The sequence below is a fragment of the Haliotis asinina genome, chromosome 11, assembly GCF_037392515.1.
Source record: "Haliotis asinina isolate JCU_RB_2024 chromosome 11, JCU_Hal_asi_v2, whole genome shotgun sequence".
Taxonomy (NCBI): domain Eukaryota; kingdom Metazoa; phylum Mollusca; class Gastropoda; order Lepetellida; family Haliotidae; genus Haliotis; species Haliotis asinina.
The window spans coordinates 15,854,509-15,882,117 of record NC_090290.1 but is presented as its reverse complement, the minus strand read 5'-3'; the positions used below and the strand labels follow the sequence as shown (position 1 = coordinate 15,882,117).

Genomic DNA, 27,609 nt, shown 5'->3' with positions numbered 1-27,609 from the left:
GATCAAGAGCATGAGCATCGATCTACACAACTGTGATATGATGATATGTGTCAAGAAAGTCAGCAAGCCTGACCACATGATATCGTTAGTCTTAAGACAAGCCTCATCACCTTTTATGGCAAGCAAGGTAACTGAAGATCAGTTCTAACCATCAAGGTAGGAAACACTTGTTATAGCTGCATACACTGGAGACTATGGCTGGGACAGGTCCAAATTTTCTACCCACATACCCCACCACTTGTTACCCTACCCCCATACCCGTTACACTACGAATTTGTAAGAAATGGCAATATATTGTTCAGCTTGGAAGCTAAAATTTAGAGTTTTAGCAATTTAAATCCTGTATTCCATTCAAAAGAAGTTATGGTAATTATGTCTAAATCTTCAGAGACAATACAACCTTTTAATCACTTTTGCACAACTGTAATACATCATTTAATCCAGATGATCATAATGGGTTTGGGCTTTTGAGACTGGTACCCACTTAAAGGTCACATGCAACGTAAAACACAACTTTGCAGATTCTGGTACCTTTCAGTATGCACTTACCGAAATAAATCATAAAAAATGCCAATTCAACCTATAAAGTTGAAAAAAACGCGATGAAAAAAAAGCCCGCGAAATCGGAGTTCAAACGTTTCAATAAATTCCCCCCAGCGCTGGGGGGAAAACTGGTTTCAATAGCTGTGCTGCGCTGCGTCCATAACGCATGCGCAGTGAATAGGTTCGCGGAGCTTAAACAGTATGCATGCCCAGCGTCTGAGGTCGTGAGCAGTAGTCTAATCTTGGTTGTGTACACAAATAAGTAAATAATCTACTCGTTACGTAAAACAACTTGTTGATTATGGTAAGCAGCCTCTGTTACACAGAAAGCTCAGTGTCTGGTTTATTCACACCTGTATGTCTGTCTGCCTGTCTGCTAAAGACAACATGCAATACACAGCTTCAATCATTGACCATGTGCAATTTGAACTTAACACCCATCAGACTATACGACATAAAGAAAATATGTTGATTTATGACTCGTGCACATAATGTAATTAGGCACGTGTGATACACATGACATTTTATGTCTGTGGGTTGCAAACAAACTACATTCATTTTTTTCGGATGACTGGATCTGACGGAAACTGGTGCAAACACTTGTCAGTTTCAAGTCCTGCGGTGTACTTGGACGAATGACAGATTCCAGCCACACAGTAGTTTACCATCTCTACTGACATGATTTTTTATTGGATCGAACGCAAATTCAGAGAACATGTATTTTCCAAACCCAACATTTCTATATACATTCTTCATGGATAACGACTTCTTTTCGTGTATATGATTTTGCTTGACAACAGTATATGAATCCATACTGAAACGACGCATCAAGTACACAAAAAGAAGTTGTTATCCATAAAGAATCTTACTTTCTTGTGACCGGCTATACTTCTAAAATGCCCATCAAACAGATCATCTTTCTGTACACACAATGAACCCTCAGCATATCAGCAAATGAACCACCGTCGTTACACTTGAGTGCATATCCACCCGCTATGACTGGGTTCTGTCTCCCTAGGGCTTCGTTTCGGGGGAAGTAAGCCCAAGTACAAAATATTGCACTTTTGAATCGCGATTGTGCGCTTATAATTTTGTTTATTTGTTTTTTAAAAAGCAGCAATGTATATTATATGTCATGAATAAGTGATAAATGTGTTTTAATTATGTTTGATTTTTTGGTTGCATGTGACCTTTAAACTCATCACCCACCGGGAAGTGTCTAACCTGTCCCAGCGTTATTGGATAGCCATACAAGGTTTTGAGAGAGTGAGGGATTTAATATTTAACGTCACATCGGCAATATTTCAGCCACATCGTGATGAGAACATGTTTGATATTGAAATGAAATGTGTATACATTTTAAAAAATGTCATCAAAGGACATTAAAACAACTAGAACATCACAGTTACCATTAAAACTAGTATGTAAAGGACATACTAGTAGCACTATATGGACAAAACAATTAAAAAAAGACGGGCTATACATCACCAACAACTGAAGGGAGATCACCATCTAGTGACCATGGCATATGAGGTTTTGAACCTGGGCTTTCAGACTGACAAGGTAACGATGTGAAAACTAAGGTTTCCCACTCCCAAATTGTAGTCAGTAATTCATATTTACAATGCATCGTGATGTAAAACAGAACTTAACCCGAAACCCCGATACCGGGGGAAAATGGGTGTGGCGTCTCCCGCCTATGTCAAAAAAAGAACCACATAAAAAAAGGCAGGTCATACCAAAATACGGCCACGAGATCTCCATGGCCACTGATGTCATATAATCTTGGGGCCCCAATCTTGGGATCAGGCAGCGGAAGCAGATAATATGGAAGTGGGATACAACGGGTGCCGCTCTCAGGCAGTTATGGTTCAGTCGCTTTGCCAACGAACTCGACAATGAGATAGACCGATTAACCGAACATCCACAACCCTCTATGTCCTAACCTCCACACACACTACGACAGATAATGTTTATTTAATGAAAGGGATAGCGATTAAATATCGATATACTCACTGCCTCGCCTGCCATTGTGTTGGAGAGAGATCAGTAACTATAACCCACGTGCACTATGCTCAAACACAGAATGTTGAATGGTGACACGCTTTGGTTACGGCCCTTACATTGACCTTTGACCCTGGACTTTGGAGCTACGCGATTACCTCCCTTTGATTTTTGATAACCGTATTCGTTAACATTCGCCCCTTTCCGTTAAAAACACAGTGGAATATTCGGTTTGTTCCGTAGACTAAAGTCTGCTCTCTGAAATAAACACATATTACAGAAAAATGTTTGTAAATTATATTCTTCAAACTTTAATAACATAAGAGAGTTTCTTCATTTTCCCGAAACTGCAGTAACAGAAAATTATAGTACGTTCTAGACTTGCATGGGCTTTATTGGGGTATATATTTGTTTCAGGGTCTTTGAGACTCGACATGACAAGAATTAGTCGAGAATGGAATGTGACTGAAAAGTCAGTTATCACGTGACGCACAGTGCAGAGAGAGTTATGTCCCTTCGCTGCAGCTGAGCGGTGAATGTACAAAGTATTTTACAACTACAAACCATTGCAATTACAAAACACCGTTTGATTGGCATTTGCATGTCAACTTCTTTATTGTGATATGACGCGACGTTTTCATATAGATTCTTATAGGGGTAATAATTTACGAGAGAATTGTTCATTAACGAGTCACAGGTTGTACATATAATTATATCAACGGTATTGACTGGGTGTTGTTAGCAGGCACAGTTCCATTTGAACTATGAAACAGGATACATTTAACTACATTCAAGCAACATATTGGTATTAATTTAGATAGAAATAGGTGCAAGTATTAATTAATAAATAAGTTATACAGACGACCAAGGCATTTAGCTATATTGCAAACATTGTTGGGAACAGTCTGTATCCTACCAGGGAATGCAATGGTAAGACCATTTAATTTCACACAACAGGTAATATTTTCATGCTGAGATCGAATGATTTGAATCATCTAACCATTCACGCCATGCTTCAGTAATTTAACCTACAATAGATATAACGGGTTTATCGAGTCAAATGAATTCTTGAGGTTCCGCTAAGCAGGGAGGGTTCGGTTTTGTAATTTTGACTCATGCTGTTGATCACTGGATTCTCTGGTCCAGATTCGATTATTTACAGACCGCTGCCATATATCTGGAATATTTCTGGGTGCGGCGTAAAACTAAAGTCGCTCACTCACTATATGGCGAAACAAACTTAGATGATGGCCATTTAGCCCGGCGACACAGCGAACTTCAACTTCGTTTTGCCTTCTCATGCAGTTGTGGGGCGGCGTGGTAGCCTAGTGATTAAGGCCGTGTCTCGTCACGCTGAAGACCTGCGTTCGAGTCCCCACATCAGTACAACGTGTGAATCCCATTTCTGGTGTCCCCCTCCGTGATATTTCTGGAATATTGCTAAAAGCGGCATAAAACCATACCCACTCACACACTTATCTGAACAGCATAGGATCACATATCAGGATGTAGTCTAGCATTAAGATTGTAGACTAATGCTTAACATCTGAATATACATAATTTTTATAAACCAACTTTTGAAACAAACTTAAGTGTTTGCTAAAATTTCAAACTGACTATTGGAAGGAAACAGGAAATCTTTAACTCAGCTACTTTGTAAAATTAGATAGCCCAAACGATTTAAGGAATCTGTTTAGCCAAAATCAAAGTGTCTGCTATGTTTGAGTTAATAATAATTTCAGTTCATTCCGTGAAATGCAGTTTCCCAAATTTGAGTAAAACAAAAATCTAGCTTAGCCCGAAACTCCGACTGAAATTTGTTTCAAGAAATCGAGGCCTGGACCCGAGGAAGTCTAGACATGTTTAAGGCTTGGACGTGGCAGAAAGGGCAAGACGGAAGGGAAAATAATGCGGTTCTAAAAGACAGATTATTAGGAATGCTGTCATTCCAGAAAGGAACACGGAAGGAACATATTCTGCATTCGGGGTAAAAAGAGGGACGGTGAGGTAATCTAATGGTTAAAGCACCCAATCGTCACGCTTATGGCCCAGGTTCGATGCCCATATGGGTACAATGTGTGAAGTCTATTTCTTGTGTCCCTCGGCCTGGTATTGCTGGAACATTGCTGAAAGCAGTCTAAAACCACCCACTCATTCACACACTTGAAGAGACGTTAAGCTTTTGCACTAAAATATAACTCTGAATATAAACTAGTACTCAAAAGAAACTATACACCGCAGAATATTGCATGAAAATTCAGTCAAACTAAATGACGTGATGTGATCAGACAGAGCCATGTGATACACGTACCGACTCTTCCGGGAACCAACGGCGAAACAAGTTGACTAATTTACGATTTTTTCTGACGTAACACAAAATGCAAACCTTTACAAAATTGTACATTCAGTTAGTAAAATAGCCAGGGTAACTTTCGATAATCTTTCTCTTCCCTATGAGCTTCAAGTACTTTCAATGCCGAAAAAAATCATTAAAGACCCAACACGGTGTTTAAATCAGGAGTATAAGTTCTTACCTTCTGCTCACCGCTACACAGTGCCAATATTAAAAACTAAACGAGGTCCAACGTCTTTTGCCCCTCAAAGTATTGCAATTTTAAGCAAATGCTGATTGTCCAGTTATCATCTTATTCATTTGACTATGTTTAAAGTGAGTGAGTGAGTTTAGTTTTACGCCGCACTCAGTAATATTCCAGCTATATGGCGACGGTCTGTAAATAATCGAGTCTGGAACAGACAATCCAGTGATCAACAACATGAGCATCCATCTGGGAACCGATGGCATGTGTCAACCAAGTCAGCGAGCCTGACTACCCGATCCCGTTAGTCGCCTCTTACGACAAGCATGGTCGCCCTTTATGACAAGCGTGGGTTGCTGAATGCCTATTCTACCCCGGGACCTTCATGGGTCTAATTATGTTTAAACACATAGTTATCTCTCTTTATGTTTTTAGTAATTTCATTTTCATGTCGCCATGTTGCTATTTATTTGTATTTTTCTCAAGCTATGTGATCCAGAAGTATTGTCTATGTCCAAATTATTACTTTAAAATTTAGAAAAGTTCTAGTTTTTGCAGAGGCTTCAACAACCTTTGTGACAGACATAAGCTGCGCCCTTCACGTATAGTTATTTTACGTACGCATCAAAGATAACTCTTGCCTCTTGTTTGATGTGAAGAGGCCCCACATCCATGTGCAGATAGGCCCTTTATCACAATTAAACTTCTCTATCGACATCATATATCGGTCAGTAGGCCACACATTAGTATTGGGTATATATATCGATATAGACACCATCTACACGAATCATTCACTAAAGAGCATCAATGTCAAGGTTTTGGTGAATGCCAGACAAATCCTACACGTAAACCTCCTCCCGAAAGGTCAGAGTGAGTGAGTGACTGACTGATGGAAACCTCCTCTCGAAAGGTCAGAGTGAGTGACTGACGTAAACCTCCCTCCGAAAGGTCAGAGTGAGTGAGTGACGTAAACCCCCACAACTTGAATTTCAACTTGCTCAGAATGATTCCTAAAGCTAGTCTCTATGGCTGTGAAGTATTGCCAAACAACAATGACCAACAGGCTGACACCTGACACAAAGGTACTTTGTTCGTCTTGTGTGTAGTCTTGGTAAGAGGTCATCACCAATATATAGCTTTGAAAATCTGAGATTACTGGATATGTAATTGGATATATCGATAAATATAAACTGGTATTTCCCAGGCGACTGTGTAACACTGAGTGCAAAGCATAAACTAGCGGCCAAAAGAAACGCCACCACAATAAAAAAAACGACATATTTTATTGTCACAATAATTGTCAGTCCTTTTGAAAATACCTAAACACGCATATCTCGAACACAACATGTCAGTTCCCAGTGAACAGTTTTTAGTTTTTTCGTATTTAGTGAAAAAGACAAATTTACAGTAAAACGGAAACCGTGCACAAACTTACCCGTATCAAATTAGGGTATAAGAGCTAACCAGGTTTATTTTCTTACGTCATTTTAATCGACTGGCAACCAGGAACATGCCACAGCAGAGGGAGGGAGCAATGGGCATGTTACAGCTGGAACAGACACAAGAGCATGTGGCTAGGACCATGAGACGCTGCAAATCCACCATCGGAAGACTTGTCACAGGTCTACGACAGACTGTCAGTACTGCAGACAGGTCAGAGAGTTATAGACCGAAGGTCTCTGCCCAACATGAAGACCGGTATTTAGGTCTATGGGTGTTGCGCTTGAGGAACCAGTACGTCAATGTGACGTCATCAAGCGCCAGCTGTATTGGACATCCAGTCAGCAGACAGAGTGTGACCACAGTGCTAGTGGTGACCACACCCGGCATTGAACAGTATGTGCTGCTCAGAAAACTGTAATAGCTCCTGGTCGATTCTGCATTGGTGATCGAATACTGAATAATGCATCCCAGTGTCATTCATGTGATCTTAGATCAGGAGCTGCGTTGTTTTTCTTGGAGGTGAATGTTTGATATTTGCAATGAAACATTTAATGTTACCATATTTAGCTTACGTTTTGTTTTAGACCAGAAACATATTTGGTGGCGTTTATTTTGGACGCTAGTTTATCTTTTGTGCTGCTATTACAACTCCCAAAATATTTAACATTTGTGATAGATAGATAGATAGATAGATAGAGAGAGAGAGAAAGAGAGAGATAGATAGATAGATAGATAGATAGATAGATAGATGCTTTTTATAGCAAACAAACATTTGACTATGATATCCATATGATTTTCCACTGTGAAAATTGCTGGGGTGGTAATTTCGGGGTGGATTGTGTCCGGGTGGATTGTGTCCAGTCACCTCACCCACTACAACAACGAAATGATTTCTTTGCATACTTAATTGATACGCATGATGTTGAAACTTACATAATATTTAAAAGGCAAGGTGAACAAGATATGTTGTCATTTCTCTTTGGGGCAGAAAACGACTTTTATAACTGTATAGATTCAACACTATGGGAAAACATTTTGTTACGCTTTTCTTTGTACATATATGGTTTGAAACCTCACCATGTAAACCATTATACAGAATGATTCTCTTTATGTCATGAACTTCTGTACATATGTCTGTAAACATCCAATTGTTAATATTTACGTTCATGTTGTAATAACATGATGCTTTGTCTGTCTGAACCTCTGGTCTCCCTGGGGCTCCTTTTCATTTAACAGGGGTTCTATAGTTTGCAGCTATCAAAATTATTTGTATTCAGAAACAAAGCTTTAGTCTAGTTTGTAAACTGCGGCCACTACTGATGTGAGTGAGTGAGTGAGTTAGTTTAGGTTTACGCCGCACTCAGCAATATTTCAGATACATTTCGGCGGTCTGTAAATAATCAAGTCTGGAACAGACAATCCAGTGATCAACAACATGAGCATCGATCTGCTCATTTGGGAATCAATGACATGTGTCAACCAAGTCAGCGAGCCTGACCACTTGATCCCGTTAGTCGCCTCTCACGAAAAGCATATATGAAGACCTATTCTACCACAGGACCTTCACGGGTCACTTTTGGAGGAATTATGAAATATGGTCCCTATCTGGATCCGAAAGGTCAGAGAGCTGATTATGAATATTAAATTAATCTGCATGTACAGTTACATGAGATTATCAAGATTAACAATGTCCGGCATCTCGGCCTCGCTCACACAAATCGAATGAACTATTCCTTTACCAAAAGTAAGAAAAAACAATAATCAACCTAGTACATTTACTGATAAGATGTCAACACTGCATACTCCACATAAAACTGCGTATGTTGCACTATGGAATGCGTCTTATCAGCAAGAGATAGTGAATCTTGCCCGTGCAGATGTGATATTCGCAGACAAAATACATCTTGTTCCAAAGGCGCAATGGAATCTTTGGGGAAGGTCGGTATTGCTTTTCTTCAAATACATACATCAAATACTCTAAATCACGACAATTTTACGAGCATGAAATATTTGCGAACATTGCGACAGACCTGGGCTTTGAAAATTATGACGCAATTTGCTGGTCAAACGCAATAAACAATAGTTATCTGTTTATAATTCACCAGCTGATATAAACAGCAGCACATCTGGACAATAGATCAATTAAGCAATAACAACAGCTTGGGGGAAGACTAAATACTAGTATCAACAGTACCCACATGCCACTGGTCAAACAAGGACTACTCGAACAAAAGTTACTCAGTACGACTGATGGTCCAGACAATCTTTAGAGACAGTTTGACTATCTGTTTGTCTCCTCTCGGGCTTAATTTAATTATGAAAAACCGGATAAGTTAAAAAGTTGAAGATATCTTAATATCCATTATGTTTAATAACATTTCCCTGATATTTGTACCGTAACATTTACCAAGGAAATCTTCAATCTTAGAGACTGCTGGCGGATCATGCTTGTGGACTTGTGTTTGACCTCTTCAAGTCCATCCTCGATATCTCCAGGCTATACGTGGAGAGTTATCGGAGTTATCGAGGATGGTTCAAGTCGTAAGTGTCAAATTAATAACGGGAACGGGTGGTCTGACTCACTGATTTGTTCAGATCTATGCTCATGCTGTTGATCACGGGATGATCTGGTCTAGACTCAATTTACAAGCCGCCTCCATATACGAGGGTTGGCTGAAAAGTTCTAAGCCTCACTGTGAAAAAAAGTCACAAAGTCCACGTTTGTAATTTATTTTTCTACATAGTCCCCTTCCAAGTTCACACACTTTTGCCAGCGATGCTGCAAGGCCCGAATCCCGGTCAGGAAGAAATCTTCTTCAGCTACCCTAAAAAAATCAGTCACAGCGGAAATGACGTCATCATTACTTGCAAAATGGCGACCGGCGAGTTCCTTTTTCATTTTGGGGAACAGGTGGAAGTCAGAAGGAGCCAAATCAGGTGAATAAGGAGGATGGTCAATGAGTTCAAAGCCACAATCGCGGATTGTTGACATGGCCACCACTGATTTGTGAACAGGCGCATTGTCTTGGTGGAAGAGGACACATTTAGCGATCATCCCTCGTCGTTTGGCTTTGTTTGCTTCTCGCAACTGGTTCAGTAGATCAGCATAGTATCTGCCGTTGATAGTTTGACCTTTTTCAAGATAATCAATGAGCAGAATACCCCTGGAATCCCAAAAGACTGATGCCATCACCTTTCCAGCTGAAGGAACAGACTTGGCTTTCTTCGGAGCTGGTGAATCAGGATGCTTCCACTGTTTTGACTGTAGTTTTGTTTCTGGTTGAAAGTGATGTATCCAGGTCTCATCCATGGTTACAAATCGTGCCACAAAATCATCGGGATCTGCTTCAAAACGACGCAAATTGTCAAGGGACGTCTGGAATCTGACACGTTTCTGTTCTGCTGTCAAGAGCTTTGGCACCCATCTTGCAGAAACTTTAGTCATTCCTAATTCGTTGGTGATAATATGCTCACCCCTCTCATGAGAGATGCCCACTACACTAGCAATATGTCGAGTAGTCAATCGTCGATCATCCATCAACATATCGAGCACTCGCGTGATGTTTTCTGGAGTGGTTGCTGTTGAAGGCCTTCCTGAACGTTGGTCATCATTAAGACTTTGTCTGCCACGTTTAAATTCTGCAGCCCACTTCTTTACTGTGGAAAATGAAGGAACATCATCCCCTAGAGTGGAGACCATGTCAGCATGTACCTGTGTTTGGGACATCCCTCTCTTTTGCAAGTACTTGATGACTGCCCTGTATTCAGTTTTGTCCATTTCTGATGATTTCAGAGGGTAGGTTTACCAAAAGAGCTGTAGTTGAGATAAAACTATTAGTACGTTTGTAGTTCTTGTGTCTATGATTCACTAAATGATTGTCCTCATTGGTGGCAAACACCTGTCTCTACCTGAGGGAAAAAACCACTCAGACTGAGAACTTTTCAGCCAACCCTCGTAGCTGGAATATTGCCGAGTGTGGCATAAAACTAAACTCACTCAGTCACTCAATATGTTTATCGTATCCTGCACTTGACAACTAATGGACTAAGCAGAACAGGGGACGCGTCAATGCTTTTCTTGAACTGGAACTCATAGACCATATTTAGAACAGACGTGTTCTGTTTTAGAACACGTGTTTAATGTCAGTCAGTTACGTGTTCTAATTTCAGAACACAACGTGTTACTAAGAAGAGATCCGTGAAGGTCCCGGGGTAGAATAGGCATTCAGCACTCCTTGCTTGCGATAAAAGGTGACTGTGCTTGTCGTAAGAGGCGACTAACGGTATCGGGTGGTCAGGGTCGCTGACTTGGTTGAAACGTGTCATCGGTTCCCAATTGCGCAGATGGATGCTCATGTTGTTGATCACTGGAGTGTCTGTTCCAGACTCAATTATTTACAGACCGCCGCCATATAGCTGGAATATTGCTGAGTGCGGCGTAAAACTAAGCTCACTCACTCACTCACTCTAAAGTACACCATCAGAATGCATAGTGTTCCTTTACATTTGATAAAATGAACACGTTAGGACGATATCTGTTCTGTAAATTTGATATCTGTTCGGAAGGCGTGTTTTCTGATTAGAACACTTGTCTATTCCCCAACTCTTACAAAAGTCCTTTCGCGACACAGGTCAAAAAAGATATTCTTAGTGATAATTAGAAATATACTAACTTGAGGTGCTTTCTCGAGTGCATTACCAAAACCACATTTACACACAAATTACATAACTTTATTTGCTAGGATTACACAGTGCCATATAGAAAGTGGTCAAATACAACATATGTCATATTTGGGATTTCACTTTCTTAGTAAAGTACAAATACTAGTACATTTTTGGTTGAGTCCCATCTGGGATTCGATCCCGAACTAGAATTTGTACATTACTATGAAAGAGAAATCCCAAATATGACATATGTTGTATTTTATTTGCAAGGGTATATAATTACCTAGGTATCTTCGCTCTTGTCAAAGATGATGCTCTGGCCGGACTCCCCATCGTTGCCGACACCGTGTCGTGCAAGGTGAATGTCGAGGGTGGCCGCAGCATTAAAACTAATGACGATGTAGTTAGTACATTTTCAATGTAAGCTCTCCCAGAGCATACGCGATGGTTTTGTCGCTTTTCCAATCCTTCGTTATGGAAGACCTTAACGTTAAGATTGTCGTAAGTCTACGTTAAAGTATGGGGGTTACGATCACCTTAGTGCTACGATCGCTTTGCGAATTTGAGCCCTGGTAAACTCGGGTTGGATTCCCATATACGCAAAGCCCATGTCCTGGGCCCCTCGCCCTGACAGCTTTGGAATATTGCTACATCTTGCTCAATCGAGTCACTTTACCTGTAGATGGTAGTTTTCCATTATTTGTATCTTCGAAACGCCCAAATATTATAATCTTTACTCCAGCTCGTCCTCTGTCTTCTGGTCTGTCACGTGACAGCCTGGATAAATCAGTTTGATCAGGAATTCACCTTCACTTGCCCAACTGAAACCTCACTGGTTCACGTCATCAGTAGCCATGACAACCATTTTGAAGACAGAGTCTGGGATTTCAAATGTAGAGCCCCACCCTACCACGATGCCAAGATGACAAACTGTGAATGGTCAGGTAAGCTCCCTCAGACGAATAAGCCACAGTGGGAGGTAATCCACAATGTGCAGGTAAACTTCAATAGACAGGAGACAGGTAAGCCACGACAGACAAGACGGCATCTGTAGACAGGTAAACTTCAATAGACAGGAGACAGGTAAGCCACGACAGACGAGACGGCATCTGTAGACAGGTAAACTTCAATAGACAGGAGACAGGTAAGCCACGACAGACAAGACGGCATCTGTAGACAGGTAAACTTCAATAGACAGGAGACAGGTAAGCCACGACAGACAAGACGGCATCTGTAGACAGGTAAACTTCAATAGACAGGAGACAGGTAAGCCACGACAGACAAGACGGCATCTGTAGACAGGTAAACTTCAATAGACAGGAGACAGGTAAGCCACGACAGACAAGACGGCATCTGTAGACAGGTAAACTTCAATAGACAGGAGACAGGTAAGCCACGACAGACAAGACGGCATCTGTAGACAGGTAAACATCCATAGACGGGCTATTTTTAGCAGACATATATGCCATTATGGACAGATAAGCCGTTCTGGTTTGGTTAGCATCTACATCTACAGGTAAGCTTCTAAGGACAGGTAAGCCACAATAGACAGGTAAGCCATAATAGACCTATAAACATGGAATAAATCACCCTGGAAAGGTAATCCACTCTGAGAAGATAGCCTGAATAGACAGATATATACTAAGCTAGCGGCATTAGACACAAACAGCAGGTAACATTAGAAATAAATAGTAGAAAGCTGACTTTTTCAGGAAAGCCTCAGAACATCACTGCCATGTGCGAAGTACAAAGTTCTGCACATTCCATCTTGTGGCATTTTCAAGATGGCCGCCAATTTCAAAATGGCCACCAAAATCATTAAAATGATCATGCTCACAGGTATTTTGTCAATAATTATGCCATGTGATATATCAAATAAAAGCTCATCTCACAAGGAATCTAAATATATTGCGTTTAACACCACACATAACATAAGACAATAACACATGGCATGATAACAACACATTTGATGCTAGTGCTTTTGGTCAAATTCATTAACAAAATGTCCACTATGGTTGACCAAATACATTTTCAGCTGTTATTGATGAACAGATTTGCTATCCTCTCAAGATAGATGATTTTATCTTTTTCTTGAAAACATACCTTCGAAACCACGTGAAGGTGATAAGCATGCATGATATTTTGTCTGGCAAGCAGTACAAGAAGTGCATTTGTCTGGGGAAAACAAAGTCACCACTATAGACGAGTAAGCCCTTCCAGGTAGGTACTCGTTTACACAGCTAAACTATTCAAACGGTAAACGGTTTACATACAGGTAAGTTTCTGACGGGAATGGTAGGCTATAGCTACAATAGACATGTGGGCTTTTATGGCCAGACAGAATGGACATTTGGCACTATCATTATATTATAACCAGTGACGCCTCCTTTCCATCCTACAGGCTATGTTAATGAATATGATCAACCTTTGACCTTCCAATGTGCACGTGATGGCATCATGGCGGGAATCAGTAGTGTCCATAACAACCACAACGAAGACCGTCGTTTCAAGTTCTACTGCTGCGAGGTGCCAGGTGAGTGTGGATATTCAGCCCGATGAAACCCCGCTGTATTTGATTTGAGTTCAAGATACTCTCAAACGCTATGCCCTGCAATTTTGGACCCAGTACCTCATACCATAGTGCAATATAACCTTTCACTGCAACAAATGTTTTTGAAAAGTTTTAAAATCAAGTTAAAATACTGAACAGCAAAAGAAACGCAAGTTTCGAAAAACTGAAATCTCATAAAAGTAAGCGTTCATGTTATGTCTCCTATTAAAAAAACAGACAAAATGGCCACAGTGTTTCTTTTGCTGTTCAGTATATGAACCATGGAGACACCATGGTTATGTCAATGTCTATGTCAGTGTTCATGGCACAATGTCAGTGTCAATGTCAATGTTTATGGCAATGTCAACGTCTGTTAATGTCTATGCCTATATCAATGTCTGTGTCTGTGTCTGTGTCTGTGTCTGTGTCTTTCTAGGCCTGTGTCTGGTGCAGACTCGATTATTTACAAACCGCCACCATATATCAGGAATATTGCCGAGTACGGCGTAAAACTAAACTCACCCATTCACTCACTGATAACATTTCAGGGGTGAAACTATCATTGCAACTAAAAAGCAACAGCATATTTCTCTTTCTAACGCATAAAAAATCTTAATGTTATATATATACTTTTGATATCTTTTTTGTCGGTTTCCGAAACAACAAATTGTCCTGATGTTCTTCTTGCTGTTGCTCCAACGCAGGCTACATAACTGGGTCCTGCTACTTCACGCCCTACGTCAACAACTGGGACGAACACATGGACTACGTCGTCCCCGTCGGAAAGGTCATGCGCGGCGTCGACAGCTACCACGACAACGGTAAAGAGTAAGTTGTCTTTGACTTGTTCTAGCCAGGATAAAATTGTTACAAATATGTGCAGTCGATTAATTCCTAAAAGTGAGCTTTGTGTGTCTCAGGATACAGTGGTTGATGTTGCTTGGGAGGCCTTATTTTTGAACAGTGGGCACAAACGTGGTCCAAAGTTGGCCGGCGTAAACATTTCATCAGTGGAAAGTCTTGATAGAACACGACAGGCCTGGAGGCAACGTAATGGCGTCCATAGTATACTCGGTGCCGAGCCGTAAGTTGTGCCTTTGGGCTTCCGGGACTCAGCAGCGCCACCTTTTTTCCAAACGGGTCGTCACGTATACCATGATAGACCGTGAGAATACGTAGCAGGACCTGACATTGGAGGGTAAAATGGCCAAACTTCCACGGCGCACTGCGTTTCGGGACATGGTGTAACTCTTGCATAAGGCAGACTGCGATGCCGCACAGATTCACAGCAAAAAATGTTCCATTGTCATCTTGTATGACGGAGTAGTATCTGAGGACAGTCATGATACTTCATATTGAAGCGCTCATAAACTCGATCCAATATTCTGTTTGCATTTCCAAAAATTGTAAATGAATGAGTGAGTGAGTTGAGGTTAATAGCATACTCAGCAATATTTCAGCGATATGGCTGGTGTCTGTAGACGGGACAGTCCAGTGATCAAGAGGATGAGATACAATTATTATGAAAAGAAGATAAACGGTTAAAATTCTGTAACAATGGGCGGTTGTGTAGCCTAGTGGTAAAAGCGTTCGCTCCTCACGCCGAAGTCCTTGGTTCGATTCCTCAAACTGGTATTATGTGCGAAGCCCATTTCTGGTATTCCCAGCTGTGATATTGCTGGAATATTGCTAAAAGCGGCGTAAAACTTATTCACTGACGAAAAGTACCGCTCCTCAAAGAACCAATGTGCTAAGTAGCTTTTAACCTTGACATTAATTTACATAAACAACAAATAAAAATGATAAACTGTCTTTCCTGAGCATTTTGACGACTCTGTATTTAGCAGAATCATTCACTACCCGAAAGTTACCTTTTTCTGTACATGTAAATATTATGTCAATTAGCGGGTTGACTACATGTTTAGCAAATTCAAATTTACGAACCGTGAATATGTTAAAATGCAATGGTTGGTGACAATGTTTCTTTTTTTTAGGGACCGACGTTTCAAGTTTGAGATCTGCGACCTTGATGAACATGCCGTTTAGACACAAGGTCAAGGACACCGTAAGAAGATGTTTAGCGCTCACAATAAATCCTAAAGGACATTCGTTTCGATGATATCTGGTGCCTTACCAATAGAGAATCGATATCTGACACCCCCCCCCCCAAAAAAAAAAAAAAAAAAAAAAAAAAAATACCGGCCGGTTATATATAGTGGTTTACGGTTTACGGACATGAAAATTATAGGACTAATGTCCATGAGATTATATCTCTAATGTCCAGTTCATCCTTGATATCATATCCGGGTCTGTGGTTTACGGACACGAACATTAGAGGACTAATGTCCATGAGATTATAACTCTAATGTCCAGTTCCTCCTTGATATCATATCCGGGTCTGTGGTTTACGGACACGAACATTAGAGGACTAACGCCCATGAGATGTCCATGTCTCAAGTGTCCAGTTTCTCCATTTCTTCCACTTCCAGGCCTGAAGCCCCCCCCCCCCCCCCCCCAACTGCATTACTCTTAAAACTCTCTCTCTCTCCCTCTTTCTCCCTCTCTCTCACACACACACTAATATAATAGAACTGAATACGCACGATAACATGTCTCAAGGTCAAGGAAAGACAAGACTCAGATTATATTCTTTTTAATAAAACATGACAATAACTTAAAACGATATGGGTACAATGGTTAGATAGCTTACAAACAAAACCGAAGTAGCCTATATATACTTGCATGAGAAACAAATGTGTCACCTGTTTCCAGACATCTGCATCGAACAAAATTAATAACAAACGATCATGAACATTTTGGGACATAGTCTTAGATGCAATTGTGTGCTCAGCTTTTGCTTACCTCAGAAACAGACAGAGGTTCCTTCCTTTTGATTTTTCAACATTCTATCCCACATGGCAAACTCATGGACATGCTAAATTCTTGTTCCATGGGTACTGGTAAACAAACAGACAAACACAGACATACCTACATATCTATCTTCAGACGTTCTGGACAATTGGTCAAAATGAAAGCAAATGTCATTAAAAGTTTCCCGTGAAAACAAAAAGTGAAATGCTGGACTTTTTCATTGATATCATTGGAGGTAAAACATTTCGACAAGAAGTAGTACGCCAGTTTTGATTCCCTCCTTGCGGATTTGCTTTCCCTCTGTTTCTTTATAGTTCATTCCGTTCCGCTGATTTAAGCTCAGAACTTTAAAGTAAGGACACAAGTGAGACTGCTCAGATTTTTTGTTTTGCTTTGTTATATCTAAGCATTAAGGTTCAGTGACATGGTCGATCATGGTTTCAGGACATGTTAGACATGTATAGCGCATTTCGAAAATTGATGCATCAGTGACCCAAAACGATATAGAATGCAATTCCATATTTTTTACTTTCAAGGTGAACAATTGACTAGACCTTGCGTGTGTTTATGACGGTAGCCACCGGTGGGGCAGGATACGCTCACCTTTTCACCTTTTTCGCGAACACCTGGTGTCATCACTATTTCATAGTGATTCATAAACACATTGCCTGTCATTGTATCGCATAGTGACAATCACAGCTGAACACAACCTACAGTGTAACACTGCCAAAACGAATATATGCTCTCAGGTATGAAATCGACTCTTTTAGCAGATATCTATTTTGTACGTGGAAAGGATTCTGTCGGTTCAGAGACCATGGTCTCTGGTCGCCTCTACATTTATTTTGAATATCTGTAATATCCCCGAAAATATTCATGATTCTAAACAAACATTTAAAAAATCAACAGTGTAATGGTCCATCTTTTCAGAAATGGATCCAATTAAACCGAAAGAAATGGGCGGGCAAAATCTTCGGACAGGCTGTCTTCGTACCCTGATAGTGATGGCCCTCCCAGTCAGCGGATTTCCTGTTGAAGAAATCGTATTTTACTTAGATGCGTTTTTTAAGGCATTAGCAATAACCGTGAAGATTTAGTAACACGATTCCTACATTTTTGGGAAAGAAATGTTTTAGGCCAGACCAATTTTATTTCTTGTTTTACGGATTTTTGTCCTCTGAAAACTTTCAGGCAGGCGGGGGAAAAAAATAAACTAAAATTTCCAAAAGTAATATTCCTTCTAAATACTCAAAGTATTTCACTTTTGGCAATTTATGAAGTGAATATGGGTAAAAATACAGCCTAAAGTGCATTTTCTTGTGAGTTTATATTTTTAGCCAATAAAAACAATAATATTATATTTTTTGAGCGGGAAAAATATTTATTTTTTTTTCTTATTCTTGAGAAAATACGGCAGGTGGATTCGTAAAACGTTTTCGGAAAACGTTGGCATTTAAATCTTCTGAAAACCCTTGAAATACAATATGAATGCCAAAATCTGATTGGTAAAAATATAGTGTAACAGGATTATAAGTAAATGAGTGAAATAGTGAATAATTAAACACTGTAAAATTTACTTCTGGCTGAACGGTAAATTACTTACACGGATGTAAAAGAGCTAGATTCCATATTTCCCTTTGAGCTCTTCAACAGCTGCTACATACAGAGTTCTCGCCTCCACCGCAGACATTCCTGAAAGAATGACAATTATAAATAATATATAGAACCAACATTTATTGAGTCTCAGTCCTCATAATACAGGTGTGGCATTTTGACTTGACAAATGTAATACTCTTCATTTGAAACGTACCTCGGTAGTAAGGGATAATAAGTCTTTTACTGCATCAGTATGAAGCTAAAGGTAGTGCATATGCCCCAAATTATATACAGTGGAAGCTGTCTAAACCGGCACTCACTGGGACTGAAGAAATAATCCAGTTTAGACAATATGCCAGATTATGGAGCTGATAATACATGTGCAAGCCACGGGTTAGGCTGAGATTATATGCTGGTGTTGACAACTTGCCGGATTGGACAGATGCCGGTTTTGACAGCTTCCATTGTAATACATGCCAAAATATTATTGTGTGGCATTGTACCTTCATTTCAGTGAAGATTTAAAAATGAAGATCAGCATTTCTCATCGTCCCCAAAGATAAAAACGAACCACTAGACTGATCTGTACAGGGACTGCCCCCCCGCTCCCCCCCTCTCCCCCAAACCACCCAAAACATTAATTAATTCTCATATCAGCGCAACGGAAGGAAGGAGTTCACAACCTGGCTGATCGATGTAGCAGCTTACAATCATACCTCTTTTCTCGTTCCAACCACCCCACTTGGCTTTGGCTGCTATGTCAGACGAGCCTGGCTTAGCTACAATGAACAAAATCCAGATGAGACATTATCAAGGTAGGGCTGAATTTAAAGAACACGATTTCAATAAAATCTGATACCTATTGACATGAAGATCCAAGTTAGAACTGATCTTCAACAACCCATGCTTATTGTAAGAGGCTGCTAATGGATCGGGTGGTCAAGCTCACTCACTTATCATGGCATACTAACTGCTATGATCGATTGTCACTGGATTGTCTGGTCCAGCTTCGATTATTTACAGACCGCCGCCATCTAGCGTGAATATTGTCGAGTGCGGCGTTACGCAAACAAAAGCATGTAGACATGAAAACCAAGGGGCTCAACTAGGATCCATTCTGGTCTCATCAAGGTTTTCAAATGCAAATTATGAATTGCATTCTACACATAAGACAGGGATTATTACACATAACACAGGGATTATATATAACACAAATATTATTACACATGACACAGGGATTATTACACATATCACAGGGAATGTTTGCATGACACAAGGATTACTTGACACGGGGATTATTTAAGATAACGCAGGGAATATTACACAAGACACAGGGAATATTACACAAGACACAGGGAAAATGACACATGGCATAGGGATTATTACATATGAAACAGGGATTATTACACACGACCGTGAAGATCCGAGATAGAATAGGTCTTCAGCAACCTATGCTTGCCACAAAAGACGACTATGCTTGTCGTAAGAGGCGACTAACAGGATTGGGTGGTCAGGCTCGCTGACACCTGTCATCGGTTCCCAATTGCGCAGATCGATGCTCATGCTGTTGATCAGTGGATTGCCTGGTCCAGACCGCAGCCATGTATCTGAACTGGATACACTGAAATGTATCTGCTAAGTCAGCGAGCCTGATCACCACATCCCCTTAGTCGCCTCTTTTACAAGCATGAGTTGTTGAAGATCAGCTCTTACCGAGATCTTCGTGGGTCTCAGAAATGTTACATGGTGATGGTCTGTAAATAATCGAGTGATTACCATCATTGGCATCAGTCTACGCTATTGGGATACGACATGTATCAACCAAATCTGCCAACCAGATGGATTGCTGAAGACCAGTTCTAACCCGCCATCGATATCTCCAAGGTATACGCTCCGATAAGTCTCCACTATAACCTGGATGCATCTAGGGCCTCAAAATTTAATACCTCCCTTGGCTGGCTTTTTATCTAATCAGCCCTCGATTTCTCGAAACAATCTTAAGTCTTCACTCAAATTTCAAACTGAGTTTGACAATTTGAAACTGCTTTATTTTTAACTCAAATGCACCTTTGAGAATAGAAAATGTCCAAACACCTTCAGCAATATATTCACAAAACTCAAACTGTCTACTATTTTTTAGTTTAATATCAATTTCAGAACATTCTGAGAAATGTATACGCTGGGAAGTTGAGCGAACCAATCACAATTCACTTTCGCTTTCTAAATTATCTGACCGATTAAACCGTGCATAGGGACTGTGAAAGAGGCAGAAGTTCTTGCATACATTTTTTTAAATTTTCGGCCCGATCAATGGAAAAATCAGTGGAAACGACGGCTTAGCTGATTGGCTACGGTGAGAATGCGGAGCCAGCAAAGGGAGGTAATAAGATTTTCGGCCGCGCCGTAGATGCATCCTGGGTATTTTGGAGATTCATCGAAACATATAGTATACCCTGGAGATATCGAGTATGATTCTAACCCGAATCTTCGCGTGTCTAGGGAATATAATTGAGGGAGCAGGGAACAATTAATTTCAGCAAGTGCGCTGTATTGTATTGATACAAAAAAATTTAAAAAGCATTTTGTGCAAGGTTCCATGATAATATCTCACAATGCATTCGTGCACAGATGTATTGTTACAAAGAGAATTTCGTTAACATATGTCCGGAAGCAACAATAATGACTGCCACTTGCATGACATTAACTCAGCCTTAATGAGACACACACCAATTAGTGCACAGGGGGATAGAATAGAATTTCTACCTACGTATGTTGCAGTCGCCATCTGTTGCCTGTTTGTATAGAGCATATATCTCCACCAGTTCAGCATTTGTGGGTATGGATTTCAATTCCTTGACTTCTTCAGCCGCCATGTAGAATGTCTGTTGAAAATGACATTTGACAATACAATAAGGTAAAATTAATTAATTTCAACATGTTGGACACCTGTGTACATGTGTTACTATTAATATTAACACAATGTCATAGAATCCAACAGTCAAATATATTATTGTTTCGAAACTTTAGAGTTTCTCTCACTGGAGTCAGAGAGTAGGACAATTAGTGAACTTTTAACAATATTCCAACAATATCAGGGTAGGAGACATTAGTTATGGTCTTCACACATTAGATCCATGTGGGGAATCGAACCCGAGCTTCATCGTTACGAGAGGATGCTTTATTCATGAATGCATGGGTGTATAGTACGTCATTTTACCTTTAGGCACCCGGTTTTTCACAATTTACATATATTTCCAGAATACTTTGGAACAATACTCTGTTCACATGGTAGTTGTATCTCGTGACCTAGCAACGTATTAAGTTAAATTATTTTAAAACGATTATTAAACGTTTTGCCTTAAAACTTATCTATTATTTTATCGTTTTTAGGTAATTTTATTTACCACTTCCATCCGTCTCGAAACAATACATGCATGTGCATATATATATGCAAATAGATGTACACAGGATCGAGTCATTTAAATGTCATATGTAAGACATTACAAACTTACCTATATTTTAGATACTTTTTCAAGATATTTTTATTTGTTTTAATATAATTTCCACTTTCATCCGTTTCGAAACAATACACACCTATGTGCATATAGATGTACACAGGATCGTGTCATTTAAATGCCATATGTAAGACATTACACAGGGTTTATGAAAAACATATTTTGGGACGATCAAAGATGTACACATTTCATTTAAATGTCACATCAGAGAAAACCTACATAAAAAATAATTGTCAAACTGTGGGTAGTTTTACGAGGGGGTTAGTGTACGTAATGGAAAAGCCAACAACATTGTAAAGTGTGTGAGCGTGAAATTCGCGAGTTCTTTCACTAGCACATTCATCGATCGTCAGCATTATTGAAGAAAAGTTGAGGTGAAAACCTCTAACAATTGACGTGAAATTATGAAATTTAAACCCTAGATAGGCCATACGCTATACAGAGCGTATTCGCAAAATGCTTTTGAGGCATTTTTGGTTAAAAGGTAATTTGCAAAAAAAAGAAAAGAAAAAAAAGTTAGGCAGCGTACTATAGTTGCATGTGCTTAGGTTTAGTTTAAAGGCACCATATCACACCACCTTTTTCTAAAAATAAATAATGCCTTTCTCTCAATAGTACTGTCAGCACTCAAGCAAGCTAGCACATAATTTATTTCAAAATACATTACATATTTAGGATATAATATTAAATTCAAAAGTTCAAAAGAATTAATGCAACGTTGCATTAAATCGACTCTCGTCCCCTCCATCGGCTGAACATTATTTAAAGTGAATCCCATAGAGTTATGTCCCTTAGAGCGTTCTTTACGAATATCCGTAACCCAACATATGTGACTGAAACATTGACAACACCGCGTGCGACAGTTTTCGACGTACGGGGCAATTGTTAACATTCCATATGACAATTTTAAGCGTTCTGTTTGGAAGCTGTGCCTCGAATTTTCAGTTATTCATATCAGGCAAGTCGTAAGGGATCCTAAATATTTTATTGCACGAATATGAACCTACAGTAAATACAAGGTCCCCAGAACATTTTATATAGGTGCCAAAATACTGTTGAAGATATGTGACACCAGAGACCATATAATATGGTCTCTGGTGACACTTGCGTTTAAAGTATGCCAGAAGACTTAGTAAAATCCTGCGACAATGACAGCCACCAAAATGTCATTTTCTGTCAAATAAATACCATACCATGGATTTAAATTGAGATTGAGATTGGCGACCGGACCGTCGTTGTAAGGTTATTGTAACTCCCTTTTTTAACACAGAATCACAACAGTTTTGGCACTGAGGTTGGTCCGTATGAAGGCGCACCTGACCTTGCTTCATATCATAACCCGTGAAGGTCCGGGTTAGATTATTGGCCTTCGTAAGAGGCCAAACGGTGAAGGAGGTCAGGCTCGCTGACTTGGTTGACACTTGTCATCGGTTCCCAATTGCGCAGATTCATGCTCAGGCTGTTGATCACTGGATTGTCTGGTCCAGACTCGATTATTTACAGATCGCCACCATATGTCTGGGATATTGCTGAGTGCGGCGTAAAACTAAACTCACTTATTTACATCCTAATGGGAAGAGCCATGCTGGGTAACAAGAACTATCTACAGCTAGGGCTGTAGGGACAGTGAAAGCAGTACAACCATTCACATACATGTTAACTCTGCATTGTAAAGAAAGAAAATAATAATAATGTAGTGTAGTGGGTATTCGTTTACTGACAGCAGATCAGTATACATGGATTAGCGTCGAGTGTTTGTTCGGAATACCCCATGAGGAATGGTTTGTATGATGTTAACACAGCAACAAACCATCTGCTCTACAGGATACTGTTCTGTCGAGTAGAGTGAGTGAGTGAGTGAGTGGGTGAGTGAGTGGGCGACACAGAGTCTTAGACCTTGGTGAGTGAGTGTGTGTGTGAGGCGTTTAGGTCACATTGGCAGTATTTCAGCCATATCGTGGTTAAATCAGGTTATAAATCAGGTTATAAATCAGGTTATAAATTTAGTATAGTAATCGAAAGTATATTTATTAAAACCTGTGAACGAATTAAAACTGTAAAACAACACGATTATCACAGATATAAGTTTAAAAGTAGTGACTAAATCCGAAACATTTTAACTACAGTTGACAACACAATATAAAGACAGGCTATAGACCACCAACAACTGACGGTAGATCACCATACTAGGGACGATGGAGACTTACAGTACATCTGCGTCCTCCATGGACCCTGGCTGGATCTACACCATCCCTTCAGCATTTTTATAATGATGCGGTTAAAAGATTAGCATGGTAATTTTAATTGTTTTGTGGCGTATGTACCCTCTCAGGGGGACAATAACTTTTAATACATGTTATCTTTGTAGTTTAACCAACGTATATACCCCAGGTAAGTGAAAATCACCTCCCTCTATCTCCAGTGGTCCGTGTCTCATGACGAGCACAACGACCAACAATGTTGTTCAATGCAATAACAGTTAAATAGTGATATACTCACTGCTTCGTCTGCCATTGTGTCGGAGTGAGATCAGTTACTGCAACCCACGTGTACTGTGCTTAAACACTGAAAGTTGAATGGTGACACGCTTTGGTTACGGCCCTTATATTGGCAGTGGGCATTGGAGCTGGTACGCAGTTACCTCCCTTTGGTCTTTGATTACCACATTCTTCAAGCTTCGTTCCTTTCCGAAACCCCATGTTTCCGATTATGGAAGAGGTGAGGGGGGAGTTGTTCCAGCCTGACAAAGCTACTTCACGTACAACAAACGCCATGGTCCGGTACCTTGTCAATTCGAACGTCAATGTCTTGCCAAGGCTATTTCCCGAAAACCAATTGAACAGTTTTTGGATCAAATAGCTCGGCTCGTACGCCAAACTACCTCTGCATTGCAGGCAGAGTGGGGAATGATTCCGCAAGAGCGATCTTGTCGAATTGTGCATTCTACGTCAAATCAGTGCTAAGCAGAAATTGCTGTCAATGGAGGCCATGCAAGGTACTGTTTCTGACGCCATATTGTGGTCACAAGTAAACAGACACACAGCAATAAAGGCTACTGTTGTGTTAGCGAACACTTTGTCTAAGACATGGGTATTTTCACCATTTTACCATTGAAATTGCATTAAGTAAAACTGTGCTTAATTTAAACTAACGCAATGAATTCTTCTAAATGTGGCTTTTTTCAAAAGTGTATTTTTTGCACTATCACTGAAATTTTATTTTTCTGCCAACGAGACATAATCAAAAACCCTCCTCCCTTAATCTCTATTCGTCTAAATACTGACATAAATAGAGGATACTAAATGAACTTCCGAGTACATGTAATACCATTTTTATGATTTGTTAATGATTTGGTATCAAACAACACAAAGGTTCCATGCGGGGGATTAACTAATTCATGGATTGTCTTTCCTTAACACATGTAATACCATTTTTATTAAACGAGTTAATGATTTGGTATCAAACAACACAAAGGTTCCATGCGGGAGATTAACTAATTCATGGATTGTCTTTCCTTACACATTCTACAGTTAGGGTGCCAGAACGATGTCGGGCGACATTCTTCACCTCTCCAGAATATCCATGAACAGCCAAAGAAATGGCAAACTGGTTTAGTTTGATCGATGAATGATCGTTAGCTTCGATTGCGAAGAATGTAGCCCAGGAAGAAAAAATTGTAACATCATCGCATGACTAGGTTTCTAAATGTTCCCCTTTCCACCATCCGTCAAGGCGAAGTAAGGTCCGCAGTTGAGTGTTGGGCAAAAAGAACACTATTCCTGAAATCAGTGCCCATCAGACTCCCGTCCTCCACCGACGAGGGGACGCAACCCACGTCAAACATGTTCCCACTTCGGTCGCCTCTTACAACAGACAATTAATACGGTGCTGTGGACACATCTACCCCGGGTACACAGAAGAGCTGTTGGCGTTACCCAGCACCCACCACAAGGAGATAGCTCATCACGGGCGCGAAAGATGTCAGTGGATGCAACAGGACATTTCCCGCACAGTTCATAACTGGGAAGTGTATTCCAACCTGAGTGTGATGCATTTGTAGTTTTATTGGATTTCAAAGTGAAGACTGAAGAGAAGGGCATCCAGGGCATAAAGGGCAAATGTATAAGGAATGGAACCTTTTTGTCTTGCACCTTTTCAGCATAACGTGCGAAGACCAAGTAGTTTCATTGGCAAAACAGACATCCAAGGCACGGAAATTCATTTGTAACCGTCGGCGTTTCCGAGAGTTATCTGGGTATTTGAAACACGGGAATTCATTTGGAGTGAGTGAGTGTAGTTTTACGCCGCACTCAGCAATATTACAGCTACATGGCGGTGGTCTGTAAATAATCGAGTCTGGACCAGACAATCCAGTTATCATCAACATGAGCATCGATCTGCGCAATTGGGAACCGATGACATGTGTCAACCAAGTCAGCGAGTCTGACCACCCGATCCCGTTAGTCGCCTCTTACGACAAGCTGAGTCGCCTTTTATGGCAAGCATGTGTTGCTGAAGGCCTATTCTACCCCGGGACCTTCACGGGTCGAATTCATTTGGAACTGTCGGCGTTTATCTCCTAAAATAACACACCATAGCATATCTCTCTTGCAATATGACATCATATGGTGCCATCTGATAAACAAACAACGTAATTGGACCATATAAGACCCATTTCACGTGCTGTAGGTACTGGTTAGTGGTTCTTGTGACGCGAAGCGCAGTCTACTGGCCAGCTCCACTCTGAAGATGTTTTGGTTTCAAAAACGTATCCATCGTACATATTGTGTACATATTCTTTCATGATTATAAGGTTGTGCTTTCATTGAGGATTCAGAAGCAATTATGCAGTCACCTGTTTTGAATGTGATAAATGGATGGCAAGTGACCGTAGAGCGTGCGTACAGTCTACGTATTTTTAAGCAATATTCCAGCAGTATGCGATGTGTACACCGGAAACAAAAGTCATACATGGTACACATGTAGGGAATCAAACCTCGCGTCTTCGACGAAGGAAAGCACTAACGACTTTGACAGGCTCCTGCCCCAATCGTTGGGCATGCAGGTGAATAGATTCAAATCAATTTCGGAAACTGTCCTGTATAGATAGTTGACGATTTGACTTGGTAGGTAGCACCAGGCTCTTGAGCGATCTTGGGCAGAGACCATATACCGGTATATGGCCTCTGTCTTGGGTGATGTTCTGAATCTAGAACATCTTAATTACGGTCAGCCTCAAAGGATGACTACAAGTTAAATTACAGTGTGAAATGAAAGAGGTACTGTCCTCACGTCTTTTGTTCCAAGTCCACAAATAGTATTGTGTCTTCATTATAAGAAGTGATTCAAGATAACTTTAATTACGTCTTCATACATTATGAGAGCGAGAAAGAGGCAGGGAGAGAGAGAGGCACGCAAACTCTTAAATATACTGGTTTATTGAGACACTGTATTGTATACACATAATAAAAAATAACACAACCCCCATATTTTCACAAATCTGATTACCACAGAGAAGCAAACATATCAACGATTTGACTCCTTTTGTAATGCTGATAACTGGTGGTGGTAAGGCATTAACCAGTGCAGTCATTTTCAAGTATCAGTTTTGGAGCACAATGTCAGTATCTGGTGTAATTTCGGCCAACTGTGCTGACATCCCTGGCCTTCCTCTGTTCCTGAAATACCCGTGAAGATCCGGGTTAGAATCTATCTTCAGTAACCCACGCTTGTAAGATGAGACTAACGGGATCGGGTGATCAGTCTCGCTGACTTGGTTGACACGTCAATGGTTCCCAACTGAGAAGACGAATGTCATGAGGCTGATTACTGGATTGCCTGGCCCAGATCTTGATTATTTACAGACCGCCGCCATATAACTGGA

General features: G+C 40.4%; 2 protein-coding genes across 4 annotated transcripts in view; one reads left to right on the top strand and one right to left on the bottom strand.

Annotated features, from left to right (window-relative positions):
- Positions 1–24,304, bottom strand: part of LOC137255269 (acyl-CoA-binding protein-like) — a 33,587-nt gene extending 9,283 nt beyond the window's left edge. Inside the window, exons 1-5 of one of the 3 annotated variants that reach the window (XM_067792720.1) lie at positions 24,225–24,304; positions 20,978–21,092; positions 18,927–18,989; positions 18,218–18,306; positions 16,381–17,643 (exon numbers count right to left, since the gene is read on the bottom strand). In XM_067792720.1, coding sequence (XP_067648821.1) covers positions 18,233–18,306; positions 18,927–18,989; positions 20,978–21,092; positions 24,225–24,239 — 267 coding nt within the window. In that variant the 5' untranslated portion in view covers positions 24,240–24,304 and the 3' untranslated portion in view covers positions 16,381–17,643; positions 18,218–18,232. Of the gene's footprint in view, positions 1–2,559; positions 2,689–16,380; positions 17,644–18,217; positions 18,307–18,926; positions 18,990–20,977; positions 21,093–24,224 lie in introns of those variants that run through there. The other 2 variants (XM_067792719.1, XM_067792718.1) reach the window with 2 other exon arrangements.
- LOC137255916 (dermatopontin-like) lies at positions 8,381–15,862 on the top strand. Its single transcript, XM_067793507.1, has 5 exons — positions 8,381–8,465; positions 11,935–12,136; positions 13,594–13,725; positions 14,448–14,571; positions 15,738–15,862. The coding sequence occupies exons 1-5, from the start codon at positions 8,448–8,450 to the stop codon at positions 15,787–15,789; spliced, it is 528 nt and encodes a 175-aa protein (XP_067649608.1). The 5' UTR covers positions 8,381–8,447; the 3' UTR covers positions 15,790–15,862.
- Positions 24,305–27,609: the final 3,305 nt, after the last annotated feature.

Coding starts and splice junctions, on each gene's coding strand:
- LOC137255916 (XM_067793507.1), top strand. Junction 12,137..13,593: donor GACAAACTGTGAATGGTCAG/GTAAGCTCCCTC, acceptor TCCATCCTACAG/GCTATGTTAATGAATATGAT. Junction 14,572..15,737: donor TACCACGACAACGGTAAAGA/GTAAGTTGTCTT, acceptor TCTTTTTTTTAG/GGACCGACGTTTCAAGTTTG.